Raw genomic sequence first — 23,491 nt, forward strand, 5'->3', positions numbered from 1 at the left:
AAATGTGAGGACCTCAGGATTCGTGTTTACATTTATTAGGACTTTATTAATCGAAAAAAACCCAACAAAACAGCGTTTAGTTGGCTATACGTATGAAAGGGTGAAGTCAGACAATCTTCTCTTATAAAGCTGAGATGTCAGAAGAGGTTTTACTCCTAAGACATTTGCATTATACTGGCCTTGAAATCTGTCCCTTTACCATCTTTCTGGAGACAGCACATGTTGGAAAACCTTTGGAGACATGGCTGTAGGAGCCAGCCAGTTTGCTTTGCCTGCATCGCTCTGACCCTGTTGGGTTACACATGTGTATCCTGGGTGAGAGGTCCTACATCTTCCTTCTTTGTAACAGGAGGTGTCGCAGGGGAGCTCTTAGCTTCGAGGTATTCAACCGCTCCATACGTCGCCACAGACAACACAAGCATAGACAATAAGATGTACAGTTTGATGTAGATTTGCAATTTGGTGCTGTAACCGAAGGCGATGACAAATCCTAACGATTCCCAGAGACGGTAATTTGCAAAGGCAGCCTCCTTGTGTTTCTCAAATAAAATGCCATAGAGTCCTAGAATGAAGGAGAGACAAGGCTTGTGGAGATTAAATCTGCAACTACATATTTTCCACAAAGGGAATAAATAGGCGACAATCTCCCTCATAAATGTCAGAGAAAGCAAAACACCAACTTTGTTTTTAAGCATATTTATGCTCCTGTGAATTGCTGTAAGTGAAATAACAGAGCAAAAATGACAAAATAGAGAATATCAGACAAAAAGCAAAAGAAAGGAAGGATAGGCTCTACTGAAGTGAGATGACAGGAAGTTAATTTCTCAAGCTATCAATCAGCCACAAAAAAGGGAGGTTCTTGCACTGGTGAGCAAGTAAGTAAGGAAGAAGAGGGGATGGCCAGAAATGGCCCTTGACATTGCAAATATTCCATGTAACCTATTAAGAAGGTTATACTAAGTTCTTACAGGCTTCCAGGTAGTTTTGTCTAGGGACAACATGGTCCTTAGGGATCAAGTTGCTCTTTCATTGTGGGGTAGAAAGGATCAAAGAACTATGGGGATCTCCTACTGCCATCCTTCACCACTTTTGGGGGGGGCTTGCATGGACCCTGCTTACAGTCTGTACATGTTCCTCAAACCATTTTCTTTCACCTGCCTAAGAATATGCAGAGACTGTGCATGTAAAATGCATGTTACTTGTTTTCACCACAACTTGGCCTCAGAAAGCCTCCAGGTGAGGCTCACACAGTGTTCCTAAAGGTAGTAACATATATGGAGAGATTTGCCTCTGAGGTAAGTAGGTTTTCCAATTTTTCAGGTCCTGGACAATTTGGCAAAAAAGTTATCTTTGATGTATACTGAAACTCTGGCCAGCAGCTGGAAAATGTTCTTGTCATAGAAACTTAGTTAAACTGGTAATCCTAATGCACTTGTCTTCACTGGGAAGCTCCCACTGAGTTCAGTCAGCTGCACACCCACAGATGGGAGTCAGGGAGGGATTACCAGCCTCGAGGTCTGACTAGCTGGGCACACAGGGAAGGGGAGAGAGCTTGCTTTCCTCCAGGTGCTAGCTAGCATCAGGGGTAATAAAGCAGCAGGCATTTCCACTGACTTACTTAGCTGTGGTATGCATAGAGGGAAGGCAAGAAATATAATGAACCTCAATTCTTCTCATCCACTTCTCTATTTAACGACACATCTGTGTGGAATATGCACATTCAGCCAAAAGGCACAGAGGAGTACAAAGTTCTCTAAAAAACTGGGTTGGCTCAACTAACCTTTCAGTTTTGTGAAGAAGGGGGAGATACCTTCTGTATGTAAAAACTTCCTGCATCCTGATGACTGTAAAAGGACATTTGCTTCATTTTTCAATTTAGACAAGATGGAAAATCTGGACAAGTGCATCACAAGATGTACTTAGCTCATTAAACTGGCAGAGTGTAGTGTAGTGTGAATTATTTGACAATAATTCATTATTATATGAGCTGTGTTATCTTCTGGAAAGGGATTAGTGAGGAGAGTTATTACAGGAAGGTTCCTGATGCCATGACAATTCCATGTGTTGACATAAAAATGGCTTGCAGCTGGTACCTATTTTCCCTTGCTATTATGAAGCCTTCTTTTTCATTCAAAGCTATGTTAGAATTTAGTGAGGATCTAGTCCAAGGTTCAGTTATAAGAAAAGTTGATTTGGCAGGAGAGATTTCATTTCCAGGGTGCAAATATGGTATTAGCTAGCCCTTATATGGGAGTGCAGTGGTGGTTTTGCCTCAAACCTAAACGTTTGTCCTTATCACTAACAGTCAACTGTAGTACTGTGCAGACTGCCTGGCTGATGCTTTAACAGGACCTGCTGAGCTGACCAAGTGGAGAGGCTGCTAGGTCTGAATTTTTGCAGCTCACTTCCATGGCAATTATCCTCTCTGTTAACTAATGCCTGTTTTCCCACTCGTTCTCCTGGTACTAGTATGTACAAGGTATGTAACAGGACTGCTAGAATATTTGAGTCCAGGTATATAAACCTTCCAGACTGATTTATATCCTTCCTAAAGATACATGTCAGCCTGGAAAGAACTTTATTTTACTGTAGTCTACCCAATAGCTTAGCTTTGTGCAATACAATGGTTACACCCCAAGTGCAATTATTGCCGGGGGGGGATAATAATAGTATTCGTGTTCAGGTTAGATAAGAAAGGACACTACACACTCTTAAATGAAGCAGCTTTCTTTGGAAATAAAGGAGGGTGTCCACACTCATACAGACATGTTAGGAAAGCTTTAAAAAATGAAGTGATTCACCTACTGTGAGCCTATATATCCTGTAGGGGGAACTCCAGTATTAACTATCCACAGCAGGCCAAAGTGAGCCATCTTCGATTAACACAGAATACTTTTAGTATGTGGCACAATGCCATTCTGTTCAATCATCGGTTAACCTACTGAGGCCCAAGCAGAAGTTATGGGAGCTTGACAAACGAAGGACCAGAAACCTTAGTCTCCAGTGCTGTTTTGGAAGTCTTATCTCACCTGATAGCCTTTGGAGCTGAGAATTTCTCATGTGATGTGTATCTGTATAAAACTGATAAAGGGAAAAAGAGATTTAGCCCTAAATGGGTATGTCAAACTGGAGATCCTTTTCTGGGATGCAGCATTATGGAGTAATGTCACTGCACCTGTCTGATAAGGTTTTATGTCATCACTTGGTATTTCAGGGTGACAATATGACAAAGCAAACTGTGTGATTTTATAACTGGGGGCTGTGGAACAGCTGAAGAAGGTACAGAGAAAAAAAGATACTGTGCAAGCATAAGGAGCATTTGGGTTTTTTCTCAGCTAACACAAATGTGGAATTTGCACAAGTATTCTGCAGGGATCTGGGAATGGAGATGACCTGTTACAGTGCTGTAATGGAGGTGAGTCTTGTCACATAGCCGCAGACCTCACTCGCCATTGAGTAAGCGTGAAGCATTGTTCACTGTCTATCTGGGGGCTGGGAATTGCAATTACTTCCCAGCCACCTTCTCTGACACTTAGGTTCTCTGCACTTACAACTTCTTTCCAAAGGAGGTCATCAGGTCTGTCTTTGTCAGGTGTGCAGGGACATGACTGAGGTGCCCTTCTCACGGGACATCTCAAATGCATGTAAATTCCTGAAGAGAGGTGCAAAGGGGGTGGAGGCTCTTTTCAGTGGTGTCTAACAAAAGTGGACAGGAGGCAGTGGGCACAAACTGAAACACAGGAGGTTCCCTCTGAACATCGGGAAACACTCTTTCACTGTGAGGGTGACTGAATACTGGCTTGGGTGTCCATGGAGGGTGTGGAGTCTCCCTCCATGGAGATATTCAAAAGACATGGTCCAGGGTAAATGGCTGTGCCTGGGTGGCCCTGCTTGAGCAAGGGGTTGGACCAGGTGACATTCAGAGGTCCTTTCCAGCCTCAACCCTTCTGTGATTCTGAAAGAAGTATCTGGGGACAAGGCTTTCTGGAAAAGAGAGAAGCAGGATAAAGAGTAGGTCCTTTATCCTGGTGGGAGACTGAGATATGGCTCTCAAGAGTGTTGGGAAGAAGTCTGATTAGCAGCCAGGAAGGCTGTGGCTGAAGAAGCAGGAAAGAGCTTTACTTCAGAGAAAGCAAATCCTCACTGAAGTTCTCCTTCCATGAACCTGAATAATGAGAGTACTGATTTAAAATTACACCAAAGACACAAGTCTGTGGGTTGAGATGAGAGAAGATGAGAAGATGTCCCTTGACATATGTACTAGTTCTCCTCCAAGGGATATGAGCTGCTGGAGGGGCAGAGAAGTCTGGCTGGTCACTTCCTTCTGCGCAGAGGTGGGGACATATGCTTGAGATGAGATCACTGTCAGTGCAATGCAAAGGACTGTGATGTTTTCCCTTTGGCTCTCTAGGAGGAACTTGACAATTTATCTAGTGCATAAAATCATCTAAGCTACCAATGCATCCAGAGGGACCAAAGGGAGGGAAGCCAAGAAATGTAACCTGATGTGGGCCCAGGTGAGCTAGCTCTGTCACATGCATATTCCTATGGCATCTGCCAAATATGTATTTGAGATGGAGAAAAACAATATTCATGAAATAAGAGGCAAAATATGAGAGCAGATGGGAGAGTCTTCTGACTCAGGGTAAGGCATTGATTTAAAGAGTGTTACTGATAGTCATGAGCAGACTTTACTTCAACTCATAACAATATATATATCAGTTTCTTTCCCTCTTCAGCATTTTAGAGTCAGTCTTTGGTGTCTAGAAGAGAATTTCCTCTAGTTTTGATTAAGGGATATGTTTACACAATCCCTTGTGGAAGTCACTTCATATCAGCTCATTATCTGAACTCTAAGTACATAATAATCACACTATATCACAAAGCAGAAGAACATAAAAGATTCTAGAGACAATAGTAATACATCATATAAGTCCAATGGTATACTTCCAGTAACAGACTCCTAGGTTAGGACTGTAAGAACTGAGGCAAGTATACAGTGATTTTCCCCACTTAGTGCTCTCCTGACTCTCTCAGTCAAAGCTGTAGGGACTTTCTGAGTTGGAAACTTCCTCTGTACTACCAGGCTTTAATAGCCGCAACCCCCAGAATATTTTCCCCTGATGTGATGTAATTCCAGCTTAAAGACATTTACATTTTGGCAATGAATTTCATACTTCATAGAATCATAGAATCATAGAATAGTTAGGGTTGGAAAGGACCTTGAGATCATCAAGTTCCAACCTCCCTGCCATGGGCAGGGACACCTTACACTAAACCATATCACCCAAGGCCTCGTCCAACCTGGCCTTGAACACTGCCAGGGATGGAGAATTCACAACCTCCCTGTACAACCCGTTCCAGTGCCTCACTACCCTAACAGGAAAGAATTTCCTCCTTATATCCAATCTAAACTTCCCCTGTTTAAGTTTTAACCCATTACCCCTTGTTCCTATCACTACAGTCCCTAATGAAGAGTCCATCCCCAGCATCCCTATATGCCCCCTTCAGATATCAATCATGCATTGTGTAGAAAAAGCATTTCTTTTGATTTCTATAAAGCTGCTGCCTGATAACTTTATTTGGTACCATTAGTCCTGTTATAAAGGGAAATAGAGAATTTCTAAACAACTTTTCCGTAATATTACTGTTTTCCGTACTTATCACTTGTCCAGGCTATAGAGGGTTCCAGTCTGTTAGTCTTTCCTCAAGTGGAAGTCTCCCATGACTCTGTTCCTTTTTATTGGCTTTTTATGTCTTATCACATTGGATTAAGATTTTTTAAATAGAGCAAATCAGAGCTGCATGAATTTATTTGGTTGCATAATGCAGCTCTCTGTGGTTTTCTCCACAATTTTTCTAGTAACTCCTAACAGCCAATTTGCTGCTTCTTTTGTTGCTGAACTTCAAGTTGATTTTTTTATCCAGAGTGCTCTTCTTTATTGCAAAAGACAGACTAAATGTGTCATTCTTCTTAGTTTTCCAATTTTCTTTGAAATACTTATGCTCCTCCAGAATATTTATTCTGAGTACCCATTATTATCTTCTGCAGTGTTATTCCCTCTTCATCTTGGAAATTTTATTTTTATTCCCAACTTGTTCTTATTTCTTTTACTTTCCAATGAGCTAACACATTTCTTTCAGATGCTTTCTTAAACCCATTATAATTTTTATGCACTCTTTGTTTTATAAATACAAACATACGAATTTTTATATCCCTATAGAATATATTTCTTTGCCATCAAGACTTACCATTAGTTTGTGTCTGCCAAATGGCATCAGATAGGCCCCAAAGAGCAGGGAATATGAAAAATACAGCAAGCTGCTTAGGATGAGGTTTCCACAGCAGTAGTGCGATTATACAGGCAGTGTTTGTAATCGTGGCTGTTAATTTAGAGAGAAAGAAGATAAATGTAAATGCAATTACAAACATTACAGATAGTAGTAGGTAACACTTTCAAATTCTTCCCCCAACTAGAGCACAAGTCAGTCTTAAAGTCTTTCTGGTTCATTGAGATTTGTGCTGACAGAGTTGATATCATATGGCATACAGGACAATGTAGTCCTTTAGCAGTCTTCAGTTAATAATTCTGAGCAGTGTCCTGTGCTGAGAGATCCTGATCTCTGATTAGCCCAAAGGACAAAAACTGCCACTGAGTAGGAGAAGGGGCAGTTGAAAGATTTGCAGTCACCATGTGAGGCATGTGCAAGGGGGAGGAAGCACCCTTCGACTCTCCCTACCAAGTCCTTAAATCGTAGGTTTCCTTTCAGAGCCAGAGGAGGCAGTTAAGAATATATAGAGGGTTTGGTGACTTTTTGTCTTTCTTTTTAAAAGTGGTTTGTAAATGATTGCTCCCTTCACAGGTGCACCTTCATCAACTGAATACAAAGACCATTAAACAGAACTGAGAGGTTCAGAGGTCTTGTATTGCTAACACAATGGTTGTGCTGTTGTTATTGTTTAAAGTGAGTTTCATAGAGTGAGACATACACCTAGGACAGACACATACAGAAGAATCTCTGAAGTAGTAACTGTAGCCCAGGTTTAAAATTTCCTGTGGAGGAAATGCCTAGAATACCTAGATGCACACTGACTCAGTCAGTGACAATTCTAATAATAGGGGTTACTCTGTAGTGGAAGTCAGGTATTAGCTCTCTTCAGTATGCTTAGTGCATACAGGGACACAAATGAAATATTTCTTGGTATTTTTTAATGCCTCCATTACTCTATTACTCATTCGCGTCTTGCTGTTGCATGACTTTCTTTCCTTTTTTCTCACTATACAACGAGTAGTGAAAGGAACGCCAGGTCAACCTTTAAAACTGTATAAAGGTGAGGCTTTACCCCAATGGAGAAATCCTCCTCAGGCATAGTGTAGGCCTCAACATCTGTATTGTAAGATGATATATCACTGGTTGCATTAGAGCTATAAAACATTAAAGCTGCAGGGCACTTTCTGAGTAGACAATGCCTTCAAAAGCAGGATGAACTACACCCCCAGCAAAGTGATGTAAGGTCTCAATGATAATGACCTCAGTACAGTGGTTAACTGTGCCACGCCTCTTCTTATGAATTAAATTTGTCTCCAGATTGACTTTGGTTTTAAGTGATAGCTGACAGTGAGCTCTCCCTTTGTAGTGCATGCAAAGGGGAGAGCACTGGGTTTGATATATCACGAGTTGATTAGTCCTTCAAATGACCTTTACATACCTAATGCGAATAGAAGCTTTCTACCGGTGAACTGAGAGATCTTTCCAAAGAGCAAAGAGCAGAGGGAATTTACAGCTGAAAAGCAGATCATCACATAACCAACATAATGTATCCCCAGAGCACAGGTCACGTATGCCTGGAAGAGAAAAGACAGCGATAGCACCTTTTCTTCAGTGAAAACAAGCAGACAAAGTTCAAGGGTCTTAGCCTGAGTATTCAGTAAATAGCCAGCATGGACAGGATCAAAGAAGCACAGCTACAGAGTTTGTTGACAACTCCGTGGTGTATTGACATAGTTGGCCTTCAGCAGTTATATTCCTAACCTAGTTCCCAGTCAGGCTGATGCCATGCAAACAGAGCAGTAACAAGCAGAATTCAGAGCACTGCTTGCTGTGCAAATAAAACTCCTGGAAGTGGCACTAGGAATTTTCTGCCCTTCCTTTCATAGCCTAAGAGATGAAAATCCACAGTCAGCACTATTGTCATTACAGAGCAGCTCCAAAGAAAAGGACCTCACCTGTTAAGAGTATACATCCGAGGAAGGGGCCATGGAGTGCGCCATTCAATCCATTCAAACACAGCAGCAACTGCACTCTCCCATTTGCTTATATGCAAGGTTTGAAAGCTTAAGTGTCAAATAAGCAGCTCAGGAAGATTGTCCCCTTTCTTTGGAGACTTTCTCAACAAACTTCTGGAGAACACACCTGCTGTGTGTTTAGGTTTGTAGAGAGACAGGAGGAGCAGAGGTGGTTTTAATCATTTCAGTCCAGGGTTTGGACCTGTTGCACTAATGACGGGCGAGGGCTTTCAGCCAGCCACATTAAGGATTTGCCCTGTTACCATAAAGGTTGTCAAAATAAAATATGTGGTATGTGTGCTGACTTGCACTTATACAAACTCTAGGGAAACCAGAAGGAAGGAAAATATAAAAGCTTTGCAGGCTGCTGGCTTTTCTCCCAGTTTGTTATTTACAACAAGCTGAAGGGTTTGAACCTGTAGCTCTCTGCTGTGGCCTCCACTGGTGAGTTAAGCTCTCTACAGTGCTCTTTTTGAGGCTGTTCCAAGGGACATATTTATTGCTGGCCTCTCCTCTTTGAAGATGTCACTTGGAGTTCATTTGAGAAGTAAGCAGTAATTTAGCAAACCACAAACTACCATTGAAAACATCTTAATTTAACAAGGAAATAGAGTTCAGATGCAATAGCAAGACACAAAGGCACAAAAAAACAGTCAGAAAGACATAGATTTTCATTGTCATCCACACCTTTGTGTAGTCACCAGAAAGAAATCCCTGTTCCAACCCACTGTAAATTGTCAGAGGAATTAGAAGACACTGTCTTTTATCTTTAAGATGCTGGAAAGTTGCTAGGAACGTAGACCAAAAGGATGATGTCTCTAGTATTTCTTTCTCGGTCTCTGCTTGGTCAGATTTGATCTGGTCCAGAAATGTAACAATCAGCAACACAGCTAGCACACCACTAGCTGCAAAAACAAAACAAAAAGTTCATGAAAAACTGAGGAATGCTGCAAGAATGATGGGAAGTCGCTTGCTGCTGTTATTGTTCTGACTGAGTGCTTAGCTCTCTGTGGGATGTTTTGGCAGATGCCTCTGATTCCGCTTCAGTGTAAAGGCCATTTCTGTGCAAACAAGGAGGCCTGATCTACATCCACATCTTCTGCTTACAGCTGCACACCTTTCAAATCCCCTCAGCTTAACTGTGACTGACCTGTTGTGACAGACGCCGGGGCAGCTGCTCGGCCACAGAGGGTGACCGCTCACCCTTCCAGGGCAAGCGAGGGGTGTGGGGACAGGGAGCTGGCCAGAAACAGCTCCCTCGGGAGCTATCAGAAGGCTTTAAATCAACATGAGAGAGGGATATTCACTTCCAGTGCCAAGTTTTTCATGGCTAAGGGAGATCTTCCTTCAAACACATGGAAAGAATAATAAAGGGCTAGAACTGCTGCCTTGGATCCCAGTATATGCTGCCTTTTTTCTTTCTTTTTTCCCTTTGTTAGCTCAGAGCCATGCTTTTAGCACAGAAAATTGCGATAGGATGAAGGGTGATGGTTTTAAATTAAAAGAAGGGAGATTCAGGCTGGACATGAGGAAGAATTTTTTTACAGTGAAGATGGCAGAATTCTGGAAAAAGTTAGCCAGGGAAGTGGTGGATGCCCCATCCCTGAAGACGTTCAAGGCCAGGCTGGATGTGGTTCTGAGCAACCTGAACTAATTGAAGATGTCCCTGTTCATTGCAGAGGTGTAGGACTCAAAGACCTTTGAAGGTCCCTTCCAACCTAAACTATTCTATGATTCTATGTGCTATTTTAAAGATGACAGAGAGTAACTCCAGGGGACTTGAAAAGGATGCAAATTATAGCTTTGACCCTATAATTTCCAAGCTGAAGCAGCATATGAAAGAATATATGGGGTAGTTAATCAGAAAATGATCATGTATGTATCAGTCTAGGCTTGTTGCTTGTAGAGTGAATCAATACCATCTTTTTCATGTTATGAAGAAGATAACTGTCTTATAATATACATAGAACACCCACAGATTCACAAGTGATTGCTTCTTTACAAATGCAAGGCATGATTATGTTTCCTGTCTTACTTATGCTGACTAGAATTCCATCCATGGGAACAAGTTGAGTTCAGAGTAAGAGGAGAACGAGGCACCTCTTCCCATCTACATTGCCTATTTAATGTGCTCCTATGTTACTACATATGGGCACGCTCTCTTCTGCAAACTTAATGTCCAAATATGTTAGCAGTTTTATATTGAATTACTTCCATTTTTTATCACTTATTATTTCTCATCCATGCCTCCTAGAGTGAAATTGTATTCTCCAGTGTCCTGATTCTCCACTGCAGCTGAGTTGTAAATGCTTCATCATTGTTGGCTCTGCCAGGCCGTTTATTAGTGCTTATGTACTGACTGAAGGACTTACTTACATGGATGAGAGGAGGACATCCACATTTACAAGACAAATAAATATTCTTACAAACATGTCAAATGAATCAATAGCAATTACAGGAGATAAGTAACTTAATACTGGTTAGTATGAACATTAATAGAGATACCCACAGTCTGTGAGAAAACTAAACAACAAAAGACTTGCTCATTATTGTCTCCACCCAAGCTGGGCAACATATGTAGTCAGCAACCAAATAGAGGAAACATTTAAAAAACGTCTGTGAATGAAATAGTTAGCTATTTGAGTTCCCTCAAGGTAGGAAAAGACATAACCTTTTATTAAGAGCTTAAAAGAAAAATGAAATCCTACTGATGCGGGGTCAGTAGACAGCAGGATTGCACTCATTTTGCATGATCCCAGCCTAAGGGAGTGCTGTATATGTTAGTCATCAAGTTTAAATTTAAACTTGTCAGCCAAGCCTGCCTTTAGCAGAAATGCACCAGCTCCAGCACACTCCGGAAGGGAAGTGGGGGAATATTCTTTGCATTTTCTCACCAATTAGGAATGGAGCTTGGGGAAGGAAGGAGGTTTTTCTGCGATGCCCCTGTCCAGTGAGGGCTGGCTTTGACCGAGCCACGTTCTGTTTGAGCATATGGCAAATTACATGCATCTGTCCCAGCAAAGAAGGTATCTCTGTATGCAGAGACTGCAAAGATATTTAATCAGAGCTAAGGTAACATATTGCCTTTCCAGATACTTCACTTTATCCAGAGAATAACTTGTTTTGAGCCAGATACTTTTTGAACTTTTGTCACTGAATGAATCTTTGCACATCTATTTTTGTCTTTCTGATTTTGGATGGCATCAGCCTTCTCTGTCTTTGATTCCTTTCTAACCTTATGCAAGGAAAGTCTATAGCAGCTGTAGTTACTGAAGGGGAGATATGCCACTTCGTCTAGTGCTTCTTTTTATCTTTGCCTTTCACACCAAGGTATTGTAATTCAGGCAACACAGATGAGAATTGACTGAAGTTGTAAAGTCTCAGTGGGGATCCAAAAACCTCCCCAAAAATGACTGCATGCTCTGGGAGCACTGGTTCAGGTCCACCTCTAATTACAGTGCAGTTCTTGAGCTAAAACTGTTTTACACATGGTAGAACACCAGCCAGTTCTGATAGGCATTCCCAGATGACTAGAAGCTGATAAGTTCAAGTACCACTACAGCTGGGCTGCTGTTAGCATCTTGGACCTTTGCATGTGTATATAAATTTGCCCAGTGCCATCAGCAACTAGTTCACTTGATGGTCCTGAAGATAGATAGTGAATTTAAAACTGGCTATCACCTCATGAATAACTGGATAAACTGCTGTAATCCTCTAATTGCAATATGGGCATACTTTTGATTCTAGTCTGTAGAGCAACACAGACTTTGGGTGAAACAGAGGGGTCACCATGCTGGAATTCAGCTTTATTCCAGGTGGAGAGTGTAAAGAATTTCTTGCTCCTAGAAACAAAAAATGATAAGGCACTGGCACAAAGCAATTGAAACTATTTGGGAAGGAGTTGTTTACAGCTCTCACATATCTTATTTCCTTTCAGCAAATTGGATTGAGGGAGGAAGTTGGAAACTTTATCTACAAAGTTACGCTAGGTTTCACAAGTAGTAAGCTCCCCATCACTGATATCCATTAAAGATCATGTGAATTACTTACCAGTGTAGATCCCTAGCAGAATGTAGATTAAGGAGTTGGAGGGTTCTGCTGACTCAGTGGTGTTAGTGGTATTAGTCATGCAGTCGTATGCTCCACAGCATGCAACTTCTGAGATTTCCACTAATTCCATAAGAACCAAAAGAAACACTGGTCAGGGAAGAGATCAGATGGATGCATGGTATATATAAGGATAGAATAAGAAGAGAATCCAGTGCTTGGTGTTTGGTCCTGGTTTCGAATCCTTCCTGATTAAATTTGATTAACTTCCGAATATCAGTTAAACACATAAAAATTTGATCTACCAGAAGTACTTGCTCAAGGCAGAACATTGAATTGATGGCTAGATGGAGACATGGTTTAAATCCAAAGACTAAAATGTGAATCCAAGCTCAATCTTGAAGTATTTAAAGTGCCAGTGTGCATCTTTCTATATTTCTTAACCATAACACCCCACAAAACAGGTCCCTCAATTTATACCACCACTGAACTGATGGATTTCAGCTCTTACAGCCAGAGCACATTATCCCTTTCCATATAATTTCTGTATGCTTTATGGGAATGGAAGCCACCTTGAGACATCTTTTTGTTTTATAAATTCAAATTATGATTACCCACAAACACAGTCTTCCAAGAAATCAGCTTTTCTTGGCTTTATTACCTTATGACTGGCTTTATTACTGTTTAAGAATGTACTTGAAACTAGAACAGTTTGACAGGGTTTGTAGTAAGACCTTTGCTTTGTTCAATCCCGTCAGTGTTGTGCTGAGCATATGTCAAAGCCACGTGTGTACTCACGCACCTTGTGTGTTACCACAATACCATGCCCACTTTCTCCTTTCTGTAAAGAAAAAATACTAACCCAAAGTGTAAGCTTGAATAAGCTGTATAGAGGGGAAGAATGATTGAAAAAAACTTAGAATTGTTTCAATGTTTTCACTGCAGAATTTGTCACTGGTCCAAGCGTAACAAAGGGCAATACACTGTACCTTGGCTGATTCCTTAAACAGGACTTGACCTGTAATTTTGCATTTATGGTTATTGTGTAACTACTTTTAGTGTGTTTTTCTCCATTGCATCCAATCAAAGCTGCTGCAACGTGAACCAGCTGTTTAGCTAGCTTCACAAACCACTTTAGGTTCAACATCAGATAAAATTTAATAACATGAACAAAATCAGTACCTTATTATTGCCTGTGGCTACCACTGCAGTTTTGAACAAACAGACCTGGAGCAAAATCACCATATGCAAATGGTGAGTCACACTAGTAGAGTGCAGAAGTGTGTAAAACAAGTTTTCTATCTGTTCATGCATCCTCTAGATGAAGATGCTCATGCAATTAGTGATACGGAAGTTGCAAGGCAGGGTTTGCTCTGTTCCTCTGGAAATAAAGCTGCAATATTGATGAGAAGAAAGGATGACTCTTGTTTTTTACATTCTTTTGTAGTATTACCTCATGGTGTAGCTTGCCTTGCTGTGTCTGGATGCAGTGATGCAGGCAATATGTCAAGTGTATGTACGTGTCTGAATTTTATGCATTTTGATTCTGTAGGTGCATACCATATCTTTCTGACTGCTCAGTGAAATTATACATTTTAAGCATATGAGCAATAGAGGTGGGTGCCTTTGCTGCACTGTCGGAGGAGAGGAAAAGAAGGGAGTAACTGGAGATCCTTACCCCCTCACCCACAAAAAGCACTCTCTACATTAAAGCTGAGTTTCACTGAGAAGGCACAGCTGGAACGCTTATGGTATGACTGCTCATCATTATTGTGAAGATAGGCAAGGCCTTTGTCTTTGAGAGCTGTTCACAGCACACCTCCCAGGAAAAGAGCATTTTCTGAAATCCAATGTAGTTGGCAAAAAATAAGCAAAATACTTTCTTTAGAATTTAATGGAACATTCTCTGATGTAAAATCAGGAGGGGATTTACAGGACCAAAAAATAAGCCCCCAGTATTTTAATCCCCTTATTAATATGATGTGTGCTGTGAAGCAGGAGAGAGTAAAATGGTTGCAGTCTGTGCAGACCCTACAGCTGCACCACAGCTTCTGTCCTGCAAATGAAATCAGAACAGACAGTCCCTCCCAAGATATCACGTGGATCAGGTCATTAGATCATCAGGGCTCTGTTGCAGTTGGTGCAGTCCTTTAGCATTCTGCTTTGACGGTGTTTCATTTGTAGTTTCTTAGGTTTAAAGGAAGTAAGTACCATACCTTGTGACAACTACTTTGCCATAAACCCAAGAATCCAAATATTAAAACCTGATGCCAGCTTCCTGACATTTAGTTTTAACCTAATACCTATTTGAATACTTTCTAGAGGACACACTGCTGAGCTGAGCCGAGCCAGAGGAGAGAGCTAACTTCTTGTTATTCATAGTAGCAGTGTATGGAAGGCTCTTTCTATGTTCATCTTGTTCTGACTTTGACAGGATAGGGAATGCACTGTAGACTGCAATGATAATACACCCTTCTACTTTGAATCTCTGCGGTGGCATCCAAGTATTAATTTATCTTCACAACTGCCCTTTTAAAGCTTGTAACAATTACAAGCATGGGAAATGAGAGTAGCACTGTTGAGTGATTTCTTCAAGCTACATGGGCATCTGCTGTCTGAGCCTGTAATACAGCAGAGGAGCCCTGGCATGCAGTCTCCTGCCAACAGCTACTTCTATTTCTTCTTGACAAATCTGTAAAGCACTCATTTTCAGAAAGCACCAGCATCGGCCTGACTAACTTTGAATGCTTAACAGCAAATCAATCCAATACTACAAGCTTTGTGAAAAGGCTTCTTCAGTATTTTGCCTTTTGTTTTAATCCACTTTAAACAGAAGTCAGACGTGAAAGACTGCCACTGCCAGAGCCTATCTACGCGTTACAACATAGGGGTGGAATTCAAAAGGAATTCAATAGACGTTTATTTTTGAGCTAGTTGTCTGAATTCTCTTTATAGATGATGAAAAGATGATAGAAAATAGACACTTCCAGGGAAAAGTGCCTGTTTCCATTGTCTGTGAAAGCTCAGCTACAGAAATCTACCTTTTAGCTATCTAGGACCAGCTGACGTTTATAGAAAGAAGTGCCAAGATTTTAAAACATATTTTACCTTTGGTGGAAGCTTGGCTAAATACCAAGGATGAGATAAGATTTCCCCAGATGCCGGAGGACTGAAATATCAGAAAGAAGACCCCAAAGTATTGGTTGATAACGTCTTTCCCATTTTTTCCTGCTTTCTGAGCATATGCATTGCCAGCTATGGTGAGGTAAGTGCATTTGGCAGACCATAGTGGTGCTCCTCCTACGCCCAGGATCACAGAGGTAGGAATCAGCGTGTACCTGCCAAAGAACACTTCATTTAGCATAGTTATTACCCATTAGCATAATAATCATTTGCCTAAAGATCCAGGCACAAAAATAAACATAAAAAATAGGTTTACCTTTATGTGATCCAATAAATCTGTTACATGGAACCAAGAAAGGGACAATCTTATGAAATTTAGGATGTGCAAGCACTCCCAGCTGTGTCCAGGTGCTAGGCCCAGGCTGGGCCGGCTAGGTCTGTGCTCATGTGCCTTATCCTTTTGTAACTGAGAATCAAATTGCACCTGCCCTTCAGAAGATGGATCAAAACAACCTTCCTCTGCAGAACTGCGTTCCCTGTCACTGGAGAACAGAAGCTGTTCATCCACCTCTGAAATGGCAAGGCAGAATCTGGCATCCTCCTGTGGTCCTCTGCTCCCAGAGCCACTGGCTGGAAGACAGCCTTCCCTTCAATATTCTCAAAAACAGTCCTTAAAGTAACTTGGGTTTTAAATGAAATTTATGATTTCCCTTTTTTTTTTCTGAAGGGAAATCTCTGCTACACACATGAGGTAGAGAAGCAGCTTCAGGTGGGTGGGTGGATGCATTCATTCTGGCCTTTCGCATATTTTCACCTCTCTGGTTCACCTCCTTCTTAGAGGTAACACTTTTTGTATCCAACTTTAAATTCTGCAGCACAGACGCAGAGAAGAACGAACTTTGCCCTTACTGATGTGGTTCAAACACAATAGACAGGGTTAAAGTATTTAAATTGTACCAGCTAGCATGGAAGTTTCCAAGGGAGAATGCGATGTAGCAGCACATAGAGCCTGCAATGGTCCACTTGCAGCCCAGCTTCTTGATGAGGATTGGAGGGAGGAACATGGAGGATAAGATGAGCGCAGCATAGAGAACACTTAAGGATGCAACACCCAGGCCTTCTTCTGAATGGAGACTGCTCTGCATTGACAACAACAGCAGTTGAGACAAATTTTATCACAGGCATTGTGTTTTTTGTGTATTGTGTTTTTCCTAACAATGATAACCTATTTATGAAAATATGATATAAAACCAAGTGAGCATTGCTCAGATTCAAAGCTTTCATGAGTCAGATTTTATTTAATGTGATTCGCTTGAGTTTCTCTTTGAAAGCAAGCTGAATGAAGGATAACCTCTTTTCTTGGCCTTCACTTTTTGGCTCAGGCAGGGATATCATCAGATCTCCATTGCAAGGGCTGATTTAGCAACAATGGAAGATTCTTTGCTTTAAACTACAGGTCTGACATTTCTAAATTCTTCTGAGGCCAAGGTCCAAACATCCTAATGTGTTCACGGCTCACAACAGCCCTCTGTAGTTGGAAGTAATTGATTCACTGACATTTTCACAAGGGAAACACTGTCACTGTGTCACTGATCTAACCAAGTTTTATATTTTTTATGCTTAAAAATTCTCCTCTTGTCTTGATACTGTGAAACTTCCAATGAGAAGATTGAGATGCTGCTTATCAACTTTTTCCTTTTCCTTTTCATTAAAAGATAACATGATTCAGTATGATTTTGGAAGGGGGAATGGATGTTGTGAGGGTAGCACTTAAGAGTGCTATAGGAGGGCAAGGTTGCTGGTAGCTGCACTGAACACTCCCAAGCCCTCCAGCGGCTGCATGGCCTGGCCATGCAGGACCATGATGGCAGCCACACAACACCCCTAGCAAGAAGCAGTCAACAGGACAAGGAGGTGAGGAGATTCTCTGCTGAGCAGGGTCAACCTATCTGAGAATCAGAATGGTTGCTTTGTAAACAGGCAAAGAGGCTTCCTGATTACAGAGGTCTTATCTCTGAAACACCGTAAGTCCAGTTTCATCAGCTACAGCTTCCAAAAACTAGAAGCCAGGCTTTCAAAATCATATGATTAGCTCAATTCTTGCTGCTTTGGGGTTTTGTGTTTTTTTTTTTTTTGGAGGGGGGAATTACAAAACCTCAGAATGGTTGAGACTGGAAGGCACCTCTGGAGATCATCTAGTCAAACCCTCCTACCACCTATAGCAGGTTACCTGTGTCCTGGCAGGTTCTGAACATCTTCAGAGAGGGAGACTCCACAACCTCCCTGGGCACCCTGTTCCAGTGCTCTCAATGTAAAGAAGTTCTTCCTCATGTTGAGGTTAAACTTCTCATGTTTTAGTTTATGGCCATTACTCCTTGTCCAGTTGCTGGGCACCACTGAAAAGAGTCTGGCACCATCCTCCTGGCACCAGCTTTTGAGATATCGATAGGCATTAATGAGTTGTCCTCTCAGTCTTCTCTTCTCTAGACAAAACAGGTTCCAGCTCCCACAATCTCTCCTTATAAGAGGATTTAATACTTCTCCTGCAGGCTACAATACAATAAAATAACTTACTTTCGATTGTGCCTCAGCAAGTCCTCTTAACCACCAACACAAAATGGAGAGAGAAGAGGGCTATTTGTGAATCAGCACCACTCCCTCCTGCAGTGTTAGCGGAGGCTTTATGTTCCAGCACTTAACCTGAGTGTGCCCTTTTTCAGAGGGTGGGTTGACTAGTGGATTCTTGGGTTTATCTTTCCCTGCCTTATCAGTCTGCACAGCTAATAAGATCTCCATGCATTTTGGGATTGTTTGTGCAGAACTTCCCTGAACTTGGAATTTGACACTGTCAGCAAACAGAAACTGCTCAAAGAAAGAAGAAGAAAGAAATATAAAGAGCTAGCAGGGACCTCTTCCTGTCATTCTATAAACCCATCTCTGCTATTGTGATTTAAGATGTTAATACCAATACAAGGTAAATCTGCCTTTGATTTAAAATAAGATTTTTTATTATTATGTTATATCATGATGCCAGGAATTATTGTATGATTTTATACTTTAATTATTATACTTAACAGATTGTGCATTTTATATTTTACATTGTTGCATAACAATAATATTATGGACATTCAGAATTATTCAAAACAAACCCTTTCCAGAAATTAAATTTCTTTTCCATTTTGCAATTTCTTCTTTTACCCTTTCTATAAATGGGATTTGGTTTCCATTTTGCAACATCTTATTTTGAGAAAAAACTCAGAGAAATTTAGATTTCGTTCTAACAACTAATTTGCAGACCTAAAGCAGTCAGACACAAGTATTCAAACTATTTGAGAAGTACTAGAATAAAATATTTAGTAAATGCTGGGAATCAGGGTGAGGAATACTAACCTGTAGCAGGTTTAACCCACCATGTAAAAAACACTGTGCATGCCTTTCTTTCAGAAACCATGGAAAGACTGATGGGTCTCACAGTGCCAGCTGGCCTGATGGCTTTCCATGCCAACTGTCCTGCCAGCCAGTAGCACAGTCTCCTCTTACCTGTAGATTCTGGAGTCCTCCATAAGCAGTGAAGAGAAGTAAAAATCCGAAAGAAATGACCAAAACATTCTTAAGATTCCTTTCCATGTTGATTCATGCAAGACAAAAGGTCTGGCAGTGGGCAGAGATGATCCAATTATTCCAGGGGATGATCTGAGTTTCAGAAAAACAGCTTATGTTTTGTTGGAAAAGGTCACTTCTCGCTGCATGTGTAGAGGAAAGAGTTGTTAATTATTTGAGGATTGGCCAGTGAACTTTACTTTTACTGATACTGAAAATGGAGCTGTTACCTGTTACGGACCTGTTGTGGCTGAGGCAATAATGAGCACTCCTGTTTAGCAGGTTTTATTAGATAGGTATGTAAGTTATTTGGAGCACTTGGACTTAGTATTGCAGGTGTATGCTATATGGTTCTTTCCTATGACTAGCACAGAAATAAAAATTGCAAGCAGTGAAACGACTGTCTGGCACACAGGTACACTAATCCATAAAGGGCAAAGATTAAAAGATCATACTGAAATCTGTCTTAGGCTTATTGCTCAACTAAGGTTACAAAAGCATACTAGGAAATGGGATTGTGTTACAGTGTTGTCTGCATACACCAGCCCTAAAACTGTGCAAACCAGCATTGCTGGCTGCATGGCAAAAGGGAGAGTCTTAATCCATGGTGAACCCTGTGGCTTCAGCGTTCCAAATTTACCAAGTCATACTAATGACAATCATTTTCCCCTACCTTTCCCATCAACTCAGAAGACAAGAAGAAAAATGGATAAAGCAGATAAATTTAAAAGCTCCTCCAGATCCTGGAAAAAAACCCAGCCTTTGTGGGATGTATTTTACCTTGCCAGGGGTGCCTGCTCAGGAAGTGAAGTTTCCCCCTAGCCAGTAAACCTTGCTGTGTTTGCCCCTGCTTTTACCTGTTCTAAGAGTCTGCCCTGTGAAGTTGTCATGACGCATTGTTCATCATGCAAGTCCTGACTGAGTTTCTGAATATTCCCCTTCTGAGCATATAACATCCTCTCTGCCCCCAAGCCTGGCAGCGTGAACAGACCCTTCTTGCAGCTGTAGCAGAGGAGGGGTCTGAATGTGGGAGCAAAGTGGAATACAAAAAAGTCCACACAATAATATAAACAGATTCAAGTGGAGGTGGTCTATGCGGTGTCCGTTTGTGTCTAATGGGAACGCACAGCTAAGCCTTGGTTTAAATCCCGCTAGATGGCACAATTTTGCTTTCCACAGGGACGTGCAGGGGGAGCTTTAACGTATTAATTTAATCCTTTAAAGAGGTCGCAGCTAGTTTCTGCTTTGGAGAAAATTCCAATGTGTGACTTTTCATTTTCTTCTTTTGTCTTATAACCTTTTCGAATGAAATAATGCAGAAAACGTAATCTTTAAATTCTCTATTGTTAAAGGTACTGCTATATTGCAAGTCTAAATGGTGAAATACTGGCTTTTAATTTTACAGACTACTATGCTCAGCAAGCAAACACTTTCAATGCTATCGCAATGCTGCTGTTGTTTAGTGGTGTTTGTAATCCTCTACAGGGCTTCTAAACCAAACCAGTAGTACTTTTTCCAGTCTTTAGGGTTTATGGACCTTTGCAGTTTTCAAAGAAGTTTACACCTGGTGCTCATATGGTTGTTTCTGCCTTGTGCCTCTCAGAAATAGTCTGCAAAATTCCAGGGGTCTGAGCCCACAGGTTTAAAATCACTGGAAAAATGAATGAGAAAATGTAAGGACAACGCTTACCCTAAACAAAAGCATAATTATCACCTGCTCTGGCAAAGGCAAGAACCAAGCTAATGCAAAGCAGACTTAGTTATAAAAGCTATTATTTTAGTGCTCTTTTTTGACATCAGCAGTAATAACAACACAGCTTTTAAAAATCAGCATTAACTGGATGCTATGTTTAACATGGGGTGGTGGATGGGTTATCTGACCAGCTCTTCTGTGCTGGAGGAATTCTTAACTCCTAACTCAGTCATGGCCTCTCAGCAGCATAGCATTAGAGAGCATCTGGGGGAGGGTGTTGGGGTTTTTTTTTTGTGGAGTTTATTTCTTTTTTCTCTCTCCTTTCAACTGATCAAAGACATTTTGGCCTGTTCCATATCCCTTGCCCAGAGCTTTGGGTTATCCAACTGCCTGGTCCTGAGCCTCTCCTTAGGAATGTGCAGTCTTTACCAAGGAGATCTGATAAGGCTGAGGATCTCTTCCTTTGGTACCAGGCAGCGGGGGGCTCCAGCAGGCCTGCTGTGTATCACCCTTGACACCTCTTTCATTCTTTCTGCCAGTCTAACTAAGATAAGTGAGCTCAGGAGCTGTGCGTCGCATTTTGGGTTTAGCTTTCTCACAGAAGACTGCAGCCACCAAACTGTGTCAGAGTGCAATCACAAAAGTGAGAAATAGAAGATGCTGGTTGAATTCATCACTGCATCCCACAGCTGATTATGTTTGTTTCCCTGTGTGTTTATTTTCTTAGTGTAAATGAGGGCAGCTTTTGCTCAAAAGATTATAGCACCAGAGGCTAATCTTTGGGGTGTGGAATTGTGCTTTATAATTATCCTTTCCCTATTTACTCTTTCCTGGTTAAACATATTGTTTAGGCAATTCTTTTAGCTACACCAAAACAACAACCCCTCCTCACACCACCACACCCCCCCAACAACCAGAATACTCACCACAGGACTTAGGAGGTTTTTAATTAATTAGCTCCTTGGTGGTACACACTATCCCTTGAATCTATCTGTAGAAAGGATGAGCAGTTTTTTACACCAGCTGGCCAGTCGTTTGGCCACCCACATGGTATGAGCAAGAGTGCAAGAGCTGTTCTCAGAGCTTGGCCTAACTGGCGCTGGTCAAGGGACATGTGCTTGCCCGTGGGTGACTCCAAACACAAGGGCGGGGGAGAAGGTAAAGACAGCATCTTCATATTCTCACTTGAAGAAATTGATTCCTACTCTTTTTCCATAGTAAGGGCACTTCAGATGTACTAGAGGGGAATATCAGGACTGAGCCTGTGGTCCTGAGCTGTAGCAGTGTACTACAGAGCCCTTGTATGTTGTCTTGTGCTGCTCCAGTTTGCAGATGGCATAGGAAAGCGTGGCTGACTAGGAGATGTTCAGGCACATCTAACTCAAATACAGCTATTCTTTTTTTCCAAAGCCCTGTTCTCCCAGAACATTAGCCTGGGCTGACTCACCTGCAGTGTTCCCACCTGCCAGACCAATGGCTGAGTGCTCCATTTTTATTAGACCCCTCAGAAGAAAAGTGCCTAATTAAAATCCAGAGCTGTTTGGTCCAGACTGCCTACACAGCATTTCCTTTCTTGCTGGGAAAGCCTGGCCATGTTGCTCTGTTCTTTCAGTCTTCTTTCACCTGTATTGGTGCCCTGCTGATTTTGGAGTTGAAGCAGGAATGGCTAAATGTGACACACATGCCTTGCAAATCCCAGCCGTTCTGACCGGGGCCTTAGGAAATACAGGCTGTTACATATTGAGAGAATCTCGGATGTGAAATTCATAACACTGAGCTGAACAGGTCATGCAGTAAAGGCTGCTTTCTCCTGGAAGCAGGTGAGAAGGGAGTTGCCGGTCTGTGAGCTCACACTGACTTTTGCCCACAAAGTTGGAGGAAAATAGTTCTTCTCGTGTGAAGGATCCCAGCAGTATGAGTTGTTCCTATGTGCCTCTAAGGGTCCAAACATCTCCCTCTCCTCCAGCTTTTCAGCTCTTGTTTCCAAATTTTCCTTCTCTCCTTTCAAATATACTGTTCCTTTTACACCATGCAGTGCATCCACAGATGTTGTCCTTTAATCTGTTCCCCCAAGACCCTTGCTCAGACATCAGTATGCCACTTCTGTCTGAATTTTACCTGCTGATGTCCTCTGCCTTTCTCTGGAGGCACTAAACTGTCTATTTCAATTTTCCTTTATGTCCTTGATGTATGTTGTCCTTCCTTACTTTGGTGTTCTTTAGCCATTATCCTGCCTTCGTCTCTCTGCTTCTCGCTCCTTGCCTCATGTCCTGAGTGCCACTAGAATTTTTGCTTCTTAAGGAAGTCACCTGAAAACTGCTGGTTGTATTCCCACCTCAAGGATTGTTACACTGCTTCTAGCCTCACTGGCTATAAGATTCCTCGCAGCACTGTTCTTGACATCTGATGAGGCCCTTTTCCAGCTCCACTACCTATCCCTTAAAAAAGAGGGGAGATGCCTTGTCTTCTGGGCTCAGAGCCAGCTCATGGTAAAAGAAGGATCAAATGAAGAAGGAGAAAAGAAGGCGCAAACCATAGGCTGAATAAAGGTGTGACTTTTCCATCAGTAGGACCATGTAGGAGACTCTCTCCACAGGACACTTACCTGCTCTGCTAAATGCAGCTGTCCAAATAACTAATACTGTCTCGGTAGAAAACGCAGGACTCTATTTAGGGTAGAATGGGGAGATGCCAGTCCAGGCTCATTTGTTAGTTTTTATTAGTCAGAGAAACAGTTTCT

General features: G+C 41.6%; 1 protein-coding gene across 5 annotated transcripts; it reads right to left on the reverse strand.

Annotated features, from left to right (window-relative positions):
* Positions 1-19: 19 nt before the first annotated feature.
* On the reverse strand, positions 20-19,920 carry UNC93A (unc-93 homolog A). Of its 5 annotated transcripts, none has more exons than XM_061378530.1 (9): positions 19,839-19,920; positions 18,999-19,201; positions 16,416-16,597; positions 15,444-15,673; positions 12,339-12,458; positions 8,976-9,193; positions 7,712-7,847; positions 6,253-6,384; positions 20-562 (listed from the first exon to the last, which is right to left on the reverse strand). In XM_061378530.1, the coding sequence occupies exons 2-9, from the start codon at positions 19,083-19,085 to the stop codon at positions 297-299; spliced, it is 1,371 nt and encodes a 456-aa protein (XP_061234514.1). In that variant the 5' UTR covers positions 19,086-19,201; positions 19,839-19,920; the 3' UTR covers positions 20-296. The 5 variants fall into 5 exon arrangements, with proteins under 5 accessions (XP_061234514.1, XP_061234515.1, XP_061234518.1 ...); XM_061378531.1 differs by lacking the exon at positions 19,839-19,920 and adding an exon at positions 19,300-19,357; XM_061378533.1 differs by lacking the exon at positions 19,839-19,920 and adding an exon at positions 3,030-3,081 and having other exon boundaries at positions 393-562; positions 18,999-19,270.
* Positions 19,921-23,491: the final 3,571 nt, after the last annotated feature.

Source organism: Neopsephotus bourkii, unplaced genomic scaffold (genome assembly GCF_033783945.1).
Source record: "Neopsephotus bourkii isolate Nb327-2 ecotype Australia unplaced genomic scaffold, CSIRO-AGI_Nbou_v1 NB_1767, whole genome shotgun sequence".
NCBI classification, from domain to species: domain Eukaryota; kingdom Metazoa; phylum Chordata; class Aves; order Psittaciformes; family Psittacidae; genus Neopsephotus; species Neopsephotus bourkii.